This window comes from Onychostruthus taczanowskii, unplaced genomic scaffold (assembly GCF_017590055.1).
Source record: "Onychostruthus taczanowskii isolate IOZ18803 unplaced genomic scaffold, ASM1759005v1 scaffold5, whole genome shotgun sequence".
NCBI classification, from domain to species: Eukaryota; Metazoa; Chordata; class Aves; order Passeriformes; family Passeridae; genus Onychostruthus; species Onychostruthus taczanowskii.
The window spans coordinates 11,412,132-11,428,593 of record NW_024502568.1 but is presented as its reverse complement, the minus strand read 5'-3'; the positions used below and the strand labels follow the sequence as shown (position 1 = coordinate 11,428,593).

Genomic DNA, 16,462 nt, shown 5'->3' with positions numbered 1-16,462 from the left:
AGAAGATCCGTGACAGCCGCGGTGACGAACCTGCGGAAGCGAACGCGCGGCCACGGCGGGAAACGGCCGAGGAGGCGCCGCCCGCGGGACCGGCGGGAGCCGGGACATCCAGGGAATATCCCGGGACATTTGGGATCGCTGGGACATCCCTGCGGGCATCCCGGACACTCCGGGGCACCGGGACACTGGGGGACCCCGGGTCATCCCAGAGAGCATCCCGGGCACTCGGAGGTACTGGGACACACCGTGGAGCAGCACCGGGACCCTCTGGAGGAGCATCACAGGACACTCCGGGGGGACACTCCGGAGGAGCACCCCGGGACACCCCGACGATGATCCTGTAGCTGAACTCTTCCTCGTTTTGTTTTAAATTTTTTCCTGCTCGGGCAGGAATTTTTAAAATCTTCCTGCCCCCGCCGAGGCCCGGTGGAGGTTACGATGCTGGGGACAAGCTGAAGGAAATGGCTCACCCTGGAAGGCTTTGCAGAGTCGGACCCTGTGTAACAGGAGAAATTGGAAATCTCCAAAGAGAGGCTCGTTGAATTATTTTTGGGATAGGATCCACCATGCTCCTGTCCCATCAGGGACTGCTGCTTGGTTTGTGGCCCAGTGTTGCTTTTTTAACATGGGCTTCTGGAGTTTTTCCTCAGATAGTGAAGAGTGGAGGGAAGAGAAAATATACTAGCGGGAGAAAAGGCAGGTTTGTGAACTGTTGCTTAAAAGAAAGGGGAATATTTAATGTGTTGACATGTCTGAAGATGCGTTATTGGAAGAGGACATTTGGGAGTACAAATCCATTAGGAAGCGAAAGCATCAGAGTAATTCACAGAGCATCTCCACTCCTGTGCAGGAAGTAAGTGTTGGCAAAGGCAAGCCAAAAAGAAAGAGGAATAGGAAAAAGAAATCCGCAGAAAAAACTGGTACACCTCAGAAAACCAAGCAGGGCTCACAGGCAGGTCAGGATGTGGATGAATGTAAAGAAGACAGTAGTGTGCACTCCCAGGACAGCGTGGGTAGCCTGGCAGAACACAGCTCACAAAATGCAAAGCCCGTTCACGATGGATTCTGTCCCAGCTGCCAGATGCCCTTCTCTCTGCTCTTGGTCCAGACACCTCAGTGGCACGTCTATGAATGTTTGGAAACTCCAGGACGCATTGAAAAAGGTATAAGTCGAGTAAGAAAAAAGCCTTTAGAGAAAACTTACAAATGTCTCACGAAATGTTGCTGTAAACCTCGTTTTTTATATTCAGCTCAAAATCTGAAATGGTGGTTGGTATGATTTTTATCATGTTTTATTATGTTGTTACTGATCAGTCCTATTTTTATATGAAATTTTTGCTCCTTTGTGAAAAACGTCGAAACCTGACATGAAAATCTCCTTTCAGAATCTAATCTCAAAACTCTGAGAAAGTTTCTTGGCTGTTTATCAAGTTTTAGTACTACATTGAACAAACTGAAGGTGCATATTTAAAATAATGAAACCTGTTACAATGTTAGAAAAGAACCTTCAGGCAGAAGGATGCTACTTTTGACATGAAGCTTCTATCTCCTTAGGTGTAGATTTTATTATCTTGTATTCGTGTTGATATGTGATTTGTTCAGTTGTCCATGGACATTTGGAAGCTGAAACATGCTAATTTACTTGAAATGTTAGCCTGTGGTTTAGAAATCTTATATAGAAATAGAGACTAACATTCCTGTATCATAAGACAGCTGTTTTCTTTTGAGCTCTGTACAAGAGGAATAAAACTGTCACATTCCAAATTCTAGTTTCATGGGGAAATACCATAGCTAAAGAGATTCAGGTATCCAATTTATGTTCTTAATACGCCTCATAACTTTTGTAAAACAGAAAGCATACAGTCAGGAAACGTGAGTAAAGGCTGTTTTAGGTAATGCAGCCATTCTCCTTTTTATATTTTGATAACTTTCCTTGAGTTTCTTCTTCAGAGCAATGACATGCAAGTCCTTTCATGCTGATTTTGGCAGTGCTTTTAATTTAAGACAGGTGTTTTAACACCTCATTTCTGTCTTACTCCCATAATTAACAGGTGAAAAATCCTTCTGGTGGGTTTATGCATTCACTTTAAAAGCCTGAAAAGTTAGGCTGGCAAATTGTTACTGGGAAAGGCCTAGGAAAGTGTGATGGATTTTCTTTCCTAGTATCTCAATGCTGAATGTTTTCTTCATGTAGGTAAATGCACAACATTTTTTTTCTTTCTTTTCCTAGTGTGTAATATCAGACTATTTAAAATGGAATTTCAGGTTAATTCAGAATTGAGGTTTGGTTTATTTGTTTGCTGCTTATATTTGAAGTGTACTGACTGTTTCTGGTGCTACTTCTCTGAGCTTGTTGCTTGAATGTGAGACTATTCTAAACCAGAAGCCATGTGATTACAGGAGCCCAGCATTGAACAGGGTCAAGTATTCTTCACAATGGGCTGTATAATTCAGGCATAGTGCTGTATGTGCAGCAGCTGTTTGGTTTTGGGCTGGAAGCTTCTCATTGCTCAGCTCAGAGCAATGGTAGCTTGAAAATTAATTTTTACTTGTGCCTTCTGTCCTCCAGCAGCTGTATTTATAAGAAAAAGGTCCTAATTGTTGTGTCACATGTGATTTTTATTTTAACTGTGGCAACTGTACTCACAAAGGTGTTAGCATTGCTCCTTTGTTTAACTCTTTCTTTCCATAGAGTGTCCTGATGGTCTGCAGTGCACCTCCACCATTCCATCTCACTACAAGCGTTACAGCCATTTTCTGCTCGCAGCAAACAGGGCAGGGGAGTATCTTGTAAACCCTTTGGGAACCACTGTGGAGATGATGTGTTCTACTGCTGCAAAGCCCAGCTGCTCCCCAAGTTATGCAGAGGAAACCTCAGGGAATGAGAAGCCCTCTACTGAAATAAAGCACGCCCCAAACGATGACTGTGCATCAATGGTACGGAGTTCACCACAAATGAAGTCTCTAAATATAATTAGTGGAAGCACTTCCTTTTTTGCAGGTGTTGAAAAACCTCAGCAGACTCTTCAGCTTCCACAGATGGCAGATAATCATTGTAAATTTGAATTTTTTGATTTTGCATCCTCTCAAGAAAGTGAAACAGGAAAACATCTGTGTGTGGAGAAAGATACAAGTCAGCCAAGTCTGCTGCAGTCAGGAGTAGACTTCAATGATTATGGAATTTCTTACTCACCACTAAGTACATTTGAGGAAAGTGAAGAGGAAGAGGAGGAAAAAGTAAAAGTATCACAGAATAAATTATTCCAAGTGCAGAACTCAGAAGAAGACTCCAATTCTGTAGAATTTAAAACATTTGATGGACTTCTCTTACAGAGGAAACCTCAGTATGAGCATGCAAAAATGGAAAATTTCGTAACTAAAGAAACCCTCTGTGGGAAAGAACATACCCTGAACCATCTAGATCCTCAGCAAGGGGTGGTAGCCAGTGGATCTTCTTTTGCTTGTAGTTACAAGGAGGCTGAACAGCCAGAATTGATTTCCTCTGCTGCCAAAGCAGGAGCCACAGAGTCAAAAGATGCTGGTGCTTGTGCTCTGGGTTCTGCATCCGTGAGTTTTACTGGGACATCATCACTGCTAGACAGAGAAGATGCTGGCTCTCTTCTGACACAGAAGAGTAATGTTTTGAGGGAGCCAAGTGACATTTTAACTGGTTCAAATAAAATGACTTCCAGTGCAATTGATAAAACAGCTCGCCAGGAGAGATTGCAGACAGCAGTGGAGAAAAAAGGAAATCTTAGTACGGCTGCTGTGTGCTTTCCCAGCCCCATCTCTTCTAAATCAGTGCCATCTCTTTCATTAGCAACTATGAGCACTAAATCCAGTCCTGCCAAAGAACTTAAACAAATGGACATTGGTGTTTTCTTTGGGTTGAAACCCAAAGCAAAGGAGGAGCGCAAAGGAGAGGCGTCTTTGAATGAGAAAAGGCAGATACCAAGTTCAGTATCTCCTAATGGAAAGAGGCCCAGACAGCAAAAAAGGAAGGCTGAGGCGTCTGTGGAAGATGTGGAAGCAGTTACAGAAAGGTCAAGTAAAAATGAAGCCGTTGCAGATGTATGTTCTGGTGGCCAACGAAGGTGGAGAAAAAAATTTAAAGAATTAGCTACTACAGGTGAAGAACCAAGAAAAAAACACTGCCCCTTCTACAAGAAAATACCAGGTGAGAGGTAACTTGGTTTTTCTTAGAGGTTAATTTATTTTGGCTGGAGTGTTGTGTTTTTGTCATAATTTTAGACTTCAGTATTTTTACTCTTGATAACTGCTTTCTTAAATTATTTTAAAAGTGTGTCTGGTTAATACATGCTCCTAATGCCTGAAATTAATTTTTTGCATTGCTTCAGTTGTGCCTGAAAATAGTGTTGTCAATAGCACTCATTTCCTTAACACTAAGGTAAAAGAGTTGAGTTTAATTTTGCCTTTGAGCTTCAATAGCATTAGAGACATGATTCATTTTAACTATGAAAACAAAGAAAGAAAACAGAGCAGAAGAGTTTAGGTAAGAAAACAACCAAGAATTTCTCAGGGTCTCCTCGAGCAATTACGTAGATTAAAGGATGATGGTTCAGCATCTTAAAAAGCTTCAGATGCTCAGGACCACTAAAGTTAGTTTTGGGTCTGGTAACCCCTCAAACACTTGAGGGATTTTTGGTTAGGGATTTTTACTTAGATCAGATTGCTATGGTTCTTTGACTTAGTTCTAGCCTTAATTAAGTGGAACTCTTTCCAGTTCTCCTAGAAGAACTGGGAAATTTGTGTAACATAAAATGAAAAATATGAGTGCCACCAGCTGAATTAGTTCTGTGCACTGTTTGGTGGTTTTAAGAAAGTGTAACCCAATGGAAAAAGAGTGTTTATGGGTATGTTTTCATTTAAAAGAAGTATTTGGAGAGAGAAGGGTTGTCTTCTATACATCTGTCTTTATGCAACATCTTTATATGAACACTGAAAGCATAAAATGGCAAGTCAGGCATGTTTCATCTCAGCAGAGAAACCCCAGGTTGCTTGCTTAATAATTATGTTAATGCATGCTTTAAGAGAAATATTACATTTAGGATAATTGAAGAATTGCAGTTCTGTTAAGCTGCAGTTACCTGTTTAGTGTTAAAATATTAATATTAGATTTCAATCTATGTGAACGTCCAAAAATACCAGTTGAATGGAGATAAATGTGTCTTATTTGCTTAACCAGTTGCCATCTCTATAAGAGGGCAGCTGAACAACATATTTGGGAGGCCTTTGAAAGTGTGTTTGTGAGCAATTTATGAAGTTTTTATTTTAGTAAGTGAAAAATCTCTTTCTGCAACTATTGACTGATACACAAAACACATTAATCTTTCAATGGCTTCTTCAATTGTATGCAGAGTAACTATTATCTTTTAATTGGGAAGAAAGAAAAAAACCCAAAAGCAACATGTGGCTAGAAATTGGTTCTGAACTTTGCATGTTTACTGTCTGGCTTCTCTTCCCTCTTTGCTGTAGGAACTGGTTTTACAGTTGATGCCTTCCAGTATGGAGAAATTGAAGGCTGCACAGCTTATTTCCTTACTCATTTTCACTCTGACCACTACAGTGGACTAACAAAAAACTTCAGGTTTCCAATCTACTGTAATAAGGTAAGGCTTTTCAAGATTACTAGATATCATTATATCCATATGCAGCTGTACTCACTTTTGTACTGATGGAAGTAAATAGAAGATAAGGTTGGGGTCCTTTACTGGGTCAGTGGATATGTACAGGGGAAAGTGCATTTTGTTTGTGAGAAATCCTTACCTTAATTTGACTGATCAAGAGGATTAGTGAAACTTCCCTTCCTAGATACCATGAAAAAAAGAATCAGGTTTAAAAAGGATCTCTAGAGGTCACATAGACCAGTCTCCTGCACAGTGTGGGTCTACCTTCAAAGTTAGATCAGACTGCAGGGAGGCTTTTGTCAGTCAAATTTTGAACACTGGCCAGATTTTACTAAATCTTGCAACCTGTTGCAGTGCTTACCTTTTCTGGTTTGGTATTTTTTTTTCCCTAATAATACATTTGAAATTTCTGGTTTTGCAACTTTTCATTGTAGCTTTTTTTTTTTTTTGTGTGTGTGCATCATGAAGAATCTGGCTCCATTTTCTCTGAACTATTTCAGTGATGGAAGCCTGAAATAGATTCTGCATGAGGCATCTCTTTTCCACGTTAAGCAAGTGGAATTATTTTAGACTGAGCTTTTTGTCCTGTACTTTGGGCTGCTGAATGGCCATGACTGCCATTAGCTGTTGTATGTCCAACCAGCTCTTCTTTACTTGTAACATGGGAGGGCACTTTGCCTAATCAACACATCCCGAGCTTGCATCAGAAAAACTACTTATGGTTCATTCTGGAAGTTTCCTGGAACGCTTGTGTCCTGTCTTGCCCTTGCAGTTGCAGTGACTGCAGAACTCCATGATAAAGTGCAAGGGTCTGTTACCTGGAAACTTCTTCACTTGTTTAAATAAGATTTTGCCTGCCTCTTCTTCTTGACTTGACAGTCTGCAACAGATCTTCTTCCTCCTTGTTTATCTCCTCTCTGATTCCAATCCATAGCCTGTTGACAGGCTTTTAAAAGTTTACTATCTGAAGACAGCTTTTCTCAGTTTGCTTTTTGGGAAGTGAATACCGCTGAAAGGTTTGGTTGTGCCCAGGGCCTTATAGTTTCTTTGTAAGCCAGTCTGTCTTTGAGAGCTTTTGTTTTGAAATGAACAGTGCTTCTTTTAGACTTTCTTCCTGTTTTAAATGCTGTCTGTGTTGCAGATAACTGGCAATCTGGTGAAGAGCAAGCTCCGAGTCCAGGAGCAGTATGTCCACGTGCTGCCCATGGACACAGAGTGTGTGGTCAATGGGATCAAAGTGCTGTTGCTCGATGCCAATCAGTAGGTATCACTGCCTTTCTTGTGGAAAATTTCTTACAGGTAGTTAGCTTTTGAAATGGGTGAGTTACCCTCAAAAATGAAACAGGGTTTCTTTGAATTTAATTTAACTTTTTTTCTGTATGTTGTGTTAACCACATGTAGCTCCATAATTTTTGTTTGGCAGGTTGAATGATTTTCTAGTGGTCTGAACACTTCCTGGTTTTTGGTGTCAAGTTGGGAACCTAGTAGATTTGATTATCAGATACATTAGGTTTCTGTACCTTGAACTGATGATAGAGAAATCCTGAGCTAAATAAAAATGTGGTACTTTGGATCCTGTGAGAGACATAATATAGCTAACATTTTGAAAATTGAACTTTGAAGAGAAGACTTTTGAAATCTGGACAAGATTTCTACTGAGTTTGGTGATAAAGGGTGTGATTTTGTCTGTTAGACTGGCACTTTGTGGTAATGCTGGATTTAAAGTTCAGTGCCACCTGACTTCCAGTCCGGTGCTCTTGTTCTGCCTTTTGGTACTTTTTTTTTAGCTAAAAAAAAGCCCATGGCTAAAAAGTTCCCTGCAGTACAGATATTGAAATGCTGGACTATGTCACAGCTGGTTTGAACATTGCTTAGTGTAGGATTTGTTTGTTCTTGGAGAGTTAAAACTCCATTAAGTTCTCTGAGAACCCTCTCTAGGAATGAAGCAAGCCTTGTTGCTTATGTAATTTGTGTACTTCTCATTTTTCCTGTTTGTCCCTCTGATTCTCTGCTCCAATTGAAAAGCTGTGCATACCTTAGATACAAAGTTCAGCTTCTTGAAGGGTTCACCAAATCTGTCCTTTTCACTTTGTTTCATGCCAGTTTTTCTTTTTTTTGAGATTTCATTTATCCTTTGCAGGTGACTGATATCTAAAATAGTCCCACTCAGGTTTTCCAGTCTTGCCCTTCAGAAAGCTTTGGCAAGCAGCTGCAGAAGGCACAGTGGATTCACTGTCACCAGTAAGGGAGTTGTATTTGTAACCAGGGACTTCTGGATCTAGAACAACATTTAAAATCTGCCAGTAGAATGTAAAAGAAAATGCTCCAGTAGGTCCTGCAGGAAGGAAGATAAATCTGCAGCAATGCAGTTCTGTTTCTCTTGAGCAAGATTGCTGCTTCTCTTTGGTGTGCTGATTCCCCTTTGAATCAAATAACAGAATGATGGCAACTGAGGCAGGATCTGTGCCATGCCTAGAAGGTGGGGCATCCCAAAAAGGCAGTTAACGTTTGATTGCTTTGCTGTTGATGTAGATTTTTTGTTTCATCGTTCCATGTCAGGTGAGAACTCAAGCTTGTGTGTGGCCATAGGATTAGCTGCAGAATTCCTTTAGAAATCAGGAATTTCTAGCTAAATTAGCCTGTATGGTAGCTATGATTTAAAATGCTATTCTGCATGTGTTTCTACTTCTGAAAGGTGGTCTATCTTTTAAAGTAGTTTATCATTATAGAGAGTAGACATAATTTGTGTGGGGCTTTTTTGTTTGTTTGTGTCAGTTGTCCAGGTGCAGCAATGATCCTTTTCTACCTGCCAAGTGGGGCTGTTATTCTTCACACAGGGGACTTCAGAGCAGACCCTTCCATGGAGCGCTACCCTGCTCTGATGGGCCAGAAAGTTCACACCCTTTACCTTGATACCACGTAAGTGGTCTGCAAATTGATTTTTTTTAAAATTTATTCTTTGTCCTTTCAGTTCAGTAAGGCTTCAGTATGAACCAAGTAGATGTAAGTGTAAATGACATTGCTGTGATAATGTTTTTTAGCTCTATTTAGTTTTGAATAAAAACAGATTTATTAAAAGTATGTGTAGCTTGTTCATTGGTTATGCTGTTTCATTAGAGAATGAAAGTGAGTGGTGGAAAAGATGCTGAAGTATTTGCTCAGATCACCATATTATTTATAAGTGGTATTAAATTCAGGGTGCCAAAATTCGTACATTAAGTGTTCAGCTTTAAAACAAGAGGTTTATGGAACACTAGTTTTCAGTGGATTCAACTCTATTATAAAAAGGTGTGAAGGAATTCAAAGGTGAGAGTGCCAAAAGGCTGAATCACTTTTGGGAGTTTTCATTAGACCTTTCTCTGATTCATTTATATAAAGTTGTTTTGTGTGAATGATGACTAATGCCCAGCTGCAGACTTTCATTTCTGTTCCATATGTTTCTGTGAATGAGTAATGACTTATATTATGGTTTGTTTGTATGACAAAAAATAGATATAAGGATATAGTGAAGACGTGATAGAAATATCTAGCTTGGAAGAGCATTTGGTATTTATGAAGAAGAAAATGTACAATTCAGTCCCAGAGAGTGAATAGCTGTAAAGAAAACTGATATATGCTCAGTGTCATTTTTGTTGCAACAATTTCATCTGGGCACCTCAGTGTTTCTGATAGACTGCTATTATATAGAAGAGTAATGTCTTTTTCACTTACTGTGTACACAGAGTTTTGAGAGCCTTCATGGTAATTTCAGATGTCTTTTATCTTTTGTAACAAAGTGATCTATTTTGTTTCCCTGCCCCAGATACTGTAGCCCTGAGTACACTTTTCCTGCACAACAAGAGGTTATCCAGTTTGCTGTCAACATTGCCTTCGAGACAGTGACTTTAAACCCACGAACTCTAGTTGTCTGTGGCACTTATTCCATTGGAAAAGAAAAAGTTTTCTTAGGTATGTAAAAGAAGTGTACTGTATCAAATTACTAATTTAATGTCTAATTTGGTGTTACAAGATGGCTTTCTTGAAGATACAAAAGGTTGTTTAGTCTGAATGTTCAGATATTGTGTAAAGAAATTAGATGTATTTATTAACCCTCCTGCTATTTTTTAAGTTTTTTAATCAACAAGATTTAACTTTCTGAAAGAAATAGTGTTTTACCATGTTTACAACTTTCCCCCCACATTGAATATACATGTGGCCAGTTTATATATGAACCTCTTTAATTGATTGTGGTGCGAAAATTGCTAAGGGCGATTCAAGAAATAAATAAATGAGGTCTTTTTGACATTTTTTGTTGTTAATAATTTCAAGAAACAGCAAAGGGATGTTATTCTTAGACTAGACTTCTATTTTGAGCTTTTCCTTCCAGTTTATATTATATATCTTTTCTGACTAAGTGAAGATCTTGTGTGCTGTGCTTCACTCAGTTACTGTACCAGGAACCAACATGATTGCCCAAATGTCTGCTTCAGAGCAGGCAGATCTGCACCATTTGTGCATATTTAAAATCATCAATACAAGTCTTACTCTCACTGAAATTTAGTCTGTCTTCAGTGTGGGCTGTTTGTCACATATTCCAAAAACTGAACGTTTCTGGCATCTTTGGAGTAAATACCAGTTCACCTCAGTAACATTCTACCGAAGAAATGTGACTTAGAATTTATCAAGGTGCTTTTCCTTCTTTTTGCAATTGTCATACAAAATTCTGCTGCTAAAATGCTGGGGACAAAGGTTTTTAACACCCATTATAGGACTCTCTTCTTAATGTTAGAATACAAAACACTATATTCTGTTGAATATGGCTTTCTTTTCTAATAGTAAAACAAACCAAAAAAGAACTCTTACCATTTTCTTTATCTGATTTCTTCCTAATGAATCCTAAAGCAATTGCTGAAGTTCTGGGCTCAAAAGCAAGTATGTCCCGTGACAAATACAAAACCCTGCAGTGCTTGGAGTCAGCAACTGTCAATTCCCTCATCAGTGTGGACTGGAAGGGTACTTTGCTTCATGTTCTTCCCATGATGCAAATTAATTTTAAGGTAAGATCAGAAAATGGACTGTTGATGAATGTGCTAGTAAAATTCTCTTGGCTCCTCCCAACCAGTGCTGTGTTTGGTGCCTTTTAACCTCTTGTCAGATCATATTTATTTAGTGGGCTTTGACATGTAGCAACACATTGAAAATTAAATGCAATTAAACATTAATAACTTCTCCAAACATGATGTGGTACTTGTACAAGATAAGGTGAGGCTTGTTCAAAGACCTGCTCTTTGCAGGCCTTTTTGAAGTAGATTTATGTAATGACTGCCTGATCTGTCCTCTTAGCAATTAATATATTGTGACATGGAGTTCCTGTTTTCAGCCTGTCTTTTACCTGGTCCAGTGTAGGAAAAGTCTAAAAGGATTTTCTGCCTGTGAGCCTCTGTTTTGAGGCAGCCTATGAACATGACCCACTATTGCAGTTCTCTAATATTTGTTACAAAAGCAAGTAAACCAGTTAATTTTAAAACACTATTTCATCTAAGTTGATTTCAAATGCACATTTGGTTGAGATTTGAGATACTGAGTTTTTGTTGTTGAGCATTTTTTCTGGGAATTTCTTAGTTTGGAAAGGTGACTAATTCCTAGGTTATTCTAAATAGACAAAATACTGAAGGGCAGTAAGGTAAAGCAGCAGGCTCTAGATTAAAGTAACCTGGAAGAAAGGAAAAAAAACAGTGGCTGTTTATGCCTTACAGGCTTGGATTAATTTTCCTGTTTTGCTTCAGGCCTGCTGTGCCATCTCAAGCAAATCCTTCAGACCAAGATGGTATTTAGCTGCAGGACTAGTCAAGGTCAGAGTTGACCTAAAAAGGAGTAAAAAAAGGCTATATGGTTTGGATGGAGCAGCAGGAGATGGAACTCAGTATCTTAATGCTTTAACTTGTTCCATGATGTTTTCTGTGGTGGAGCAGAAAATGAGTAATGGAAATATGTATGGATTTATTTTTAGTGTGCTGTGTTGTCTTAAACAGGAATTGATTTTGGTCTCTTCTGCAGATTTCTGGGTTGCTAAGTCCCCTGTCCCAGCATGCATGGATACTGACACAGTTGGGCTTTCAGGGGTGAAGGAACCTTCAAGGGCAGCTTTACTTCCCCAGGGAGGCAGTTGTGTCAGGCAGGGTCTCACCTCTGAGATCAGGAGGCTCTAGACAGATCTCCAGTGTGACAAAAGCCATGCCTGGACCCTGAAAAGAGCCAGGAAAGATGAAAGGCACAATGATCTAGTGTGTCAGAGTCCTGGTGTGACAGCAGGGCCCTCTGTGCTGGGGCTGTGCCCTCAGGTGTGGAGTTGAGTGCCATCATTAGTGGTGCTGTGTCCATGGAATCTGGGCATGCTGGGGTCACTGCCAGAGTGCCAATGAGGCTGCAGCTAGAAGAGTGCCGGAGTGGAATGTACTGTCAGGAAAATATGGAGAATTTTAAATGCTTAAAGATGAGTTCATGTGATCATTTATCTTACTTTTGGATCTGATATATATTAAGAAAATATTAAAAAAAAAACACCCCAGAGATGTGGTACTTCACTGCAGTATTTGGTTTTACCTCAGTAAAATGCAGGGATTGCTGTGTATACTGACAAATGGCTGTTCTTGAATAAGCCAGATGAGTTTAAGTGGTGTTAGGGCTGGTTGTAAATTAAATATTTAATCATGTTTGAGTATTTTCCTAACTTCTGGAATCTGTTTGTGTACACTGCTGACTTTAGTGACACTCTGAATATCAGGCTGTCATGGTGATTGAAGGAGGTTGGTGTAGCAGTGAAATACATTTTCCACTCAAAAGGGTGAGGGTTTAGAACAGAGTTGGCTAAAGCAATAAACGAAGAAATTGGAATGTGTATTTAAAATGGACTTGTTATGAGCAAACACAGCAGTCATTTGTTTTGGGGAAAGAGGCCATCTTTTCCAAAATGCATGCATGGTTCTTTTGCAACAAACAATTTTTTTGTAACTCAAAAGTTGAGGCTTTTGCCTAACTCGACTATGCGGTGGAAACTTTCCAGGGAACTGAGTTCTGTGTGTCTGTGACTCTTTCATGTTGTTTAACTCAGCAAGGTCTTGTACTGGCATTGAGGTGAGACTGTTGGAAGTGAAAGTGATTGAAATGCACACATAATTTTTTAATAAACTTGAAATTGCATCCTTAATGTGACTGTTACACTCTTGATTTATAACAAAACTCAAAAGCGGATTAGCATTGTTAATATAATAATCATTGCATTTGAAGTACTATATTTAGATTTCATTAGAGCAAAGGGAGAAAATATGTGAATAATTACCTTAATCTATGTTAATACTCCCAAAATGAAGTGTGAAGGAGAATTAGACTGCTACAGTTATACCTTTAATCAAGTGAGGACTGAACATTCCAGTATATTGAAAGTCACAGCAGTGAGCCATAATTCCTGTTGCTGAATGAAATACTTTCTGTGGTAGGGTTTTTAAAAATTCTTTTATGTACCTGGTTTGATGGATTTTCTATGTTGCTGCTGGACATTGTACTGAAGGTGTTGTTAAACGTGGCAGCTTTCTGCTGCCCTGTTTTAGAGTTCTCAAGTGTCTGACACGTTAGGTAATTTTCTGTCACAGCCCATCTATCCTCCTCTACCCTCCTTTTTAATCAGCCTTTATTTTGTATTCCTCTCTCTCCTGCTAATATAAAGTTTGATTTTGAGTTCTGTAACCTTGTAGGACTTTCAGATTAGGAATTTGCCTGTAACATTTTATACAGGATACATTAAATTGATTTTCTATTTTTAACTTGAAGCAATACTGACTTTGCTTTATGCAGGCATAGGATTGTACATACTTGAAAACCTTTTCAAGGTAATTTTCTTTTTAGAGTAAGAAGATGAGAGGTAGTTTCCTTCCTGTCTTGGAGGGATGGTAAAACATGGTTTAGTGCTCAGAGCAATACTTAGCTCGTGCACTGGCTTGCTGTAAGTTTTTTGGGGTAGGTTAATTAAATCTGGTTACTTGTGGGCATAAGCAGGTGTCAAAACCTCTGTGATGATTTTGCACTGAAGCAGCATTTCACCATCTTCTATCTCCACTCAGCTGCTGACCTCTAGTTTAGAGGAGGAAATGAAGGATTTGTGGAGCAAGATTTATTAGAAGGTGTGATTATTATGTGTTCTAATCTGTAATGCATAGCTGTGCATATGTTCTTAATTCAAATGAAGAAACTGAGATCCTAAGGGACAAGTTGTTTTGCAAATGTCAATATTTGTCATTAATAATTGCAAGGTAGATGATCATTGAAATTCAAAAACACCAGCACATGAAAATAGAATGGAGTCTGAATCCTCTCCATCATGAAATGGCCAACCTGTAGTCTAATTAGCTATTTAATGGGATTAAGTATATGCTATTTTTTTTTTTTTACAGAGCTTGCAAGATCACTTGAATAAGTTTTCTGAGAATTTTGATCAAATTCTGGCTTTCAAACCTACGGGGTGGACCTACTCTGATTCATGCTTTTCTCTGGAGGATATCAAGCCTCAGACAAGAGGAAAAATCACTATATATGGTATAAGAGTGGCAAAGATTCAGTACATTTGGCTTTGTGTGGATGCTTTTCCTATTTTTATTCTGGAAACTCCTACTGATTTTGTAACTGCTGCTTTTTCTGGTAACTCATTGAGAAACTGAGCAGATCTCTTCAGGAGAGATCTGTGAAATGAGTAATCGAGAGCACCATAAATGCAGATTTTTACATACATTTTGCACCTGTCCTTGTCATGTAAATAAAGACTTTCACCTGATACAAGCAGAGACTTCAGGGATGGAGTCTTGGCCTGACTGATGCTGGTGGCAATGTAGTTCCAGAGCCAAGATTTCATTGTGTCTTACTTGTTTCTGAGAGAGTGTCTTTTCCTCTCAGTTCTCATTGGTGAGTGGAGCTAAAACCCTTAACATTCCTTTAACCAGGTCATTGATGTTGCTTAGCTTGCACTGATGAATGACTTGGTGACTTAATGCAAGGTAATTTTCCTAGAAGGGAAAATTGGAGGGAGGGAGGGAGGGAGGTGGTTTTTACTTTGCTATAAACTTGAGATCCCAAATAGGAATTGAAAAAACTCTTTTATCTAAAGTATTTCTTAGCTGGAAGGCTTGGAGGAAGCTCAGTGGCCTGACAGATGGCTGTGATTTGTTTTCATTTCAGGGATTCCTTACAGTGAACACAGCAGTTACCTGGAAATGAAGCATTTTGTTCAGTGGTTGAAGCCACAGAAAATCATCCCCACTGTCAATGTTGGTGACTGGAGAGACAGAAGCTTGATGGAAATGCATTTTAGAGACTGGATGACCGAGGGCAATAGGCATAAATAAATATAAGGAAGAATGTATATTTCAAAGGAAGTAGGCTGGAATGGGAATTGAGTTTCTGTGAGTTTTATTTATCTCCCTTTTCCATGAAGCTTTCTTTAGGGAGGACTAAACTGCCGTTCTTTGAAGAAAGATCAATTTGGGAAAAGAAAAAAAGGCACCTTGCTTTCTTGTGTATCTACTACTTTTTGTTTCCCCATAACATACCATTTTTGCAATTTCATATTTTAGGTTATTTTTATCTTACTCCTTTTCCCCTGTTCTTAATTTTCCTCAGGTTGTGGAGATGCTCAGATGTGTAATGCTGGGGATTCAACAGTCTCCAGGATAATTTCTGCAAATAAGTTATTGTAATAAATGAGACAATACTAAGCTTATGTCACATGCTGTCAGCTCAGGCTTCAGAGAAGCTCATTTCATGAGGCAGGACTGACTGTTGTGATTTAAATCTTGTTAAAAAAACCTTACCTTGTGAGAGAGTATTGACTTGGGATCCTGCAGCATATGTACTTTAGACAATTGTTTACAAAAGACACTTGTACATTCTGCTCAAGATTTTTTGCTTTTTTTAGTGATCTTTTTTAAAATAAAGAATATATCTTATGCCTATGTGTTCTTTCTGAGCAACATGCATTTCCTTTCAGTGCCAGAGCTGCTAACCTGAACAACCTGTCTGCACTATCTTTGGTGAATGTGCTGTGTGTGTTGCTTGTATAAAGTTGCTTGTGTAGTGCCAGTTGTCAGCAGGTGTTCAAAGCCCAGAAGTGGTTCCTCACCATGTAATCTCCACTGGGGTTTGCAGGGTTGTTTATATGCAGGTTTGTCACCTGAAGTCTGGAAAAACAAGAAAGGCAAATACTAGCACTGGCAGCAGAAAGGTAAATTTCACTTTGCATTTTTTGCCCTGATTCCTACCAGATTATCCAGTGCTGCTTTTTCTGCATCTGCCTGGTGTTTATGTACTGAAGTATGTGGCTGCATGCAGGCACACTAGTAAAATTTTAATCACTAAAGTAAAAACTGTTCCAAACTTCCAGGGTGTAATGGCATGTAAAAAGTCATTCCTCAGCCCCTCAGAGCAGCTTGTCTGGAATCCTTGATGCTATTTTATGTTGTAAAGACCTTTTATAATGATCAATGTAAGTATAAACAGATCCTTGTTTCTGAGTGACGAGCTCTGTAATGTGAAGTCACTTGTTTTATTTGTCTTGTGAGAGAAATAAGTGAGGAACTGATGGCAAGAAGATTCTTTGTACTACAAGAATTGTGAATGAGTATTTCACTGACATAAGGCATTGTTAAATGCTTCAGTTTACATTAAGCATTCAAAGGAATCTGAAGTTTTTGTTTTGCATCATGCATAGTGCTAGCTGGCTGTCACAAGAACTGGTAATGGTCTTGGACTGGAGTGCTTATTCCTAGGATTCCATTTTTTTTTGGAGGTGT

At 39.1% G+C, this 16,462-nt stretch overlaps 1 protein-coding gene across 1 annotated transcript; it reads left to right on the top strand.

Moving 5' to 3' along the window:
• Window positions 1–73: 73 nt before the first annotated feature.
• DCLRE1A (DNA cross-link repair 1A) lies at window positions 74–15,592 on the top strand. Its single transcript, XM_041415941.1, has 9 exons — window positions 74–1,163; window positions 2,693–4,177; window positions 5,497–5,630; window positions 6,790–6,908; window positions 8,424–8,567; window positions 9,451–9,596; window positions 10,530–10,684; window positions 14,075–14,216; window positions 14,853–15,592. The coding sequence occupies exons 1-9, from the start codon at window positions 749–751 to the stop codon at window positions 15,017–15,019; spliced, it is 2,907 nt and encodes a 968-aa protein (XP_041271875.1). The 5' UTR covers window positions 74–748; the 3' UTR covers window positions 15,020–15,592.
• The last annotated feature ends 870 nt before the right edge of the window (window positions 15,593–16,462 follow it).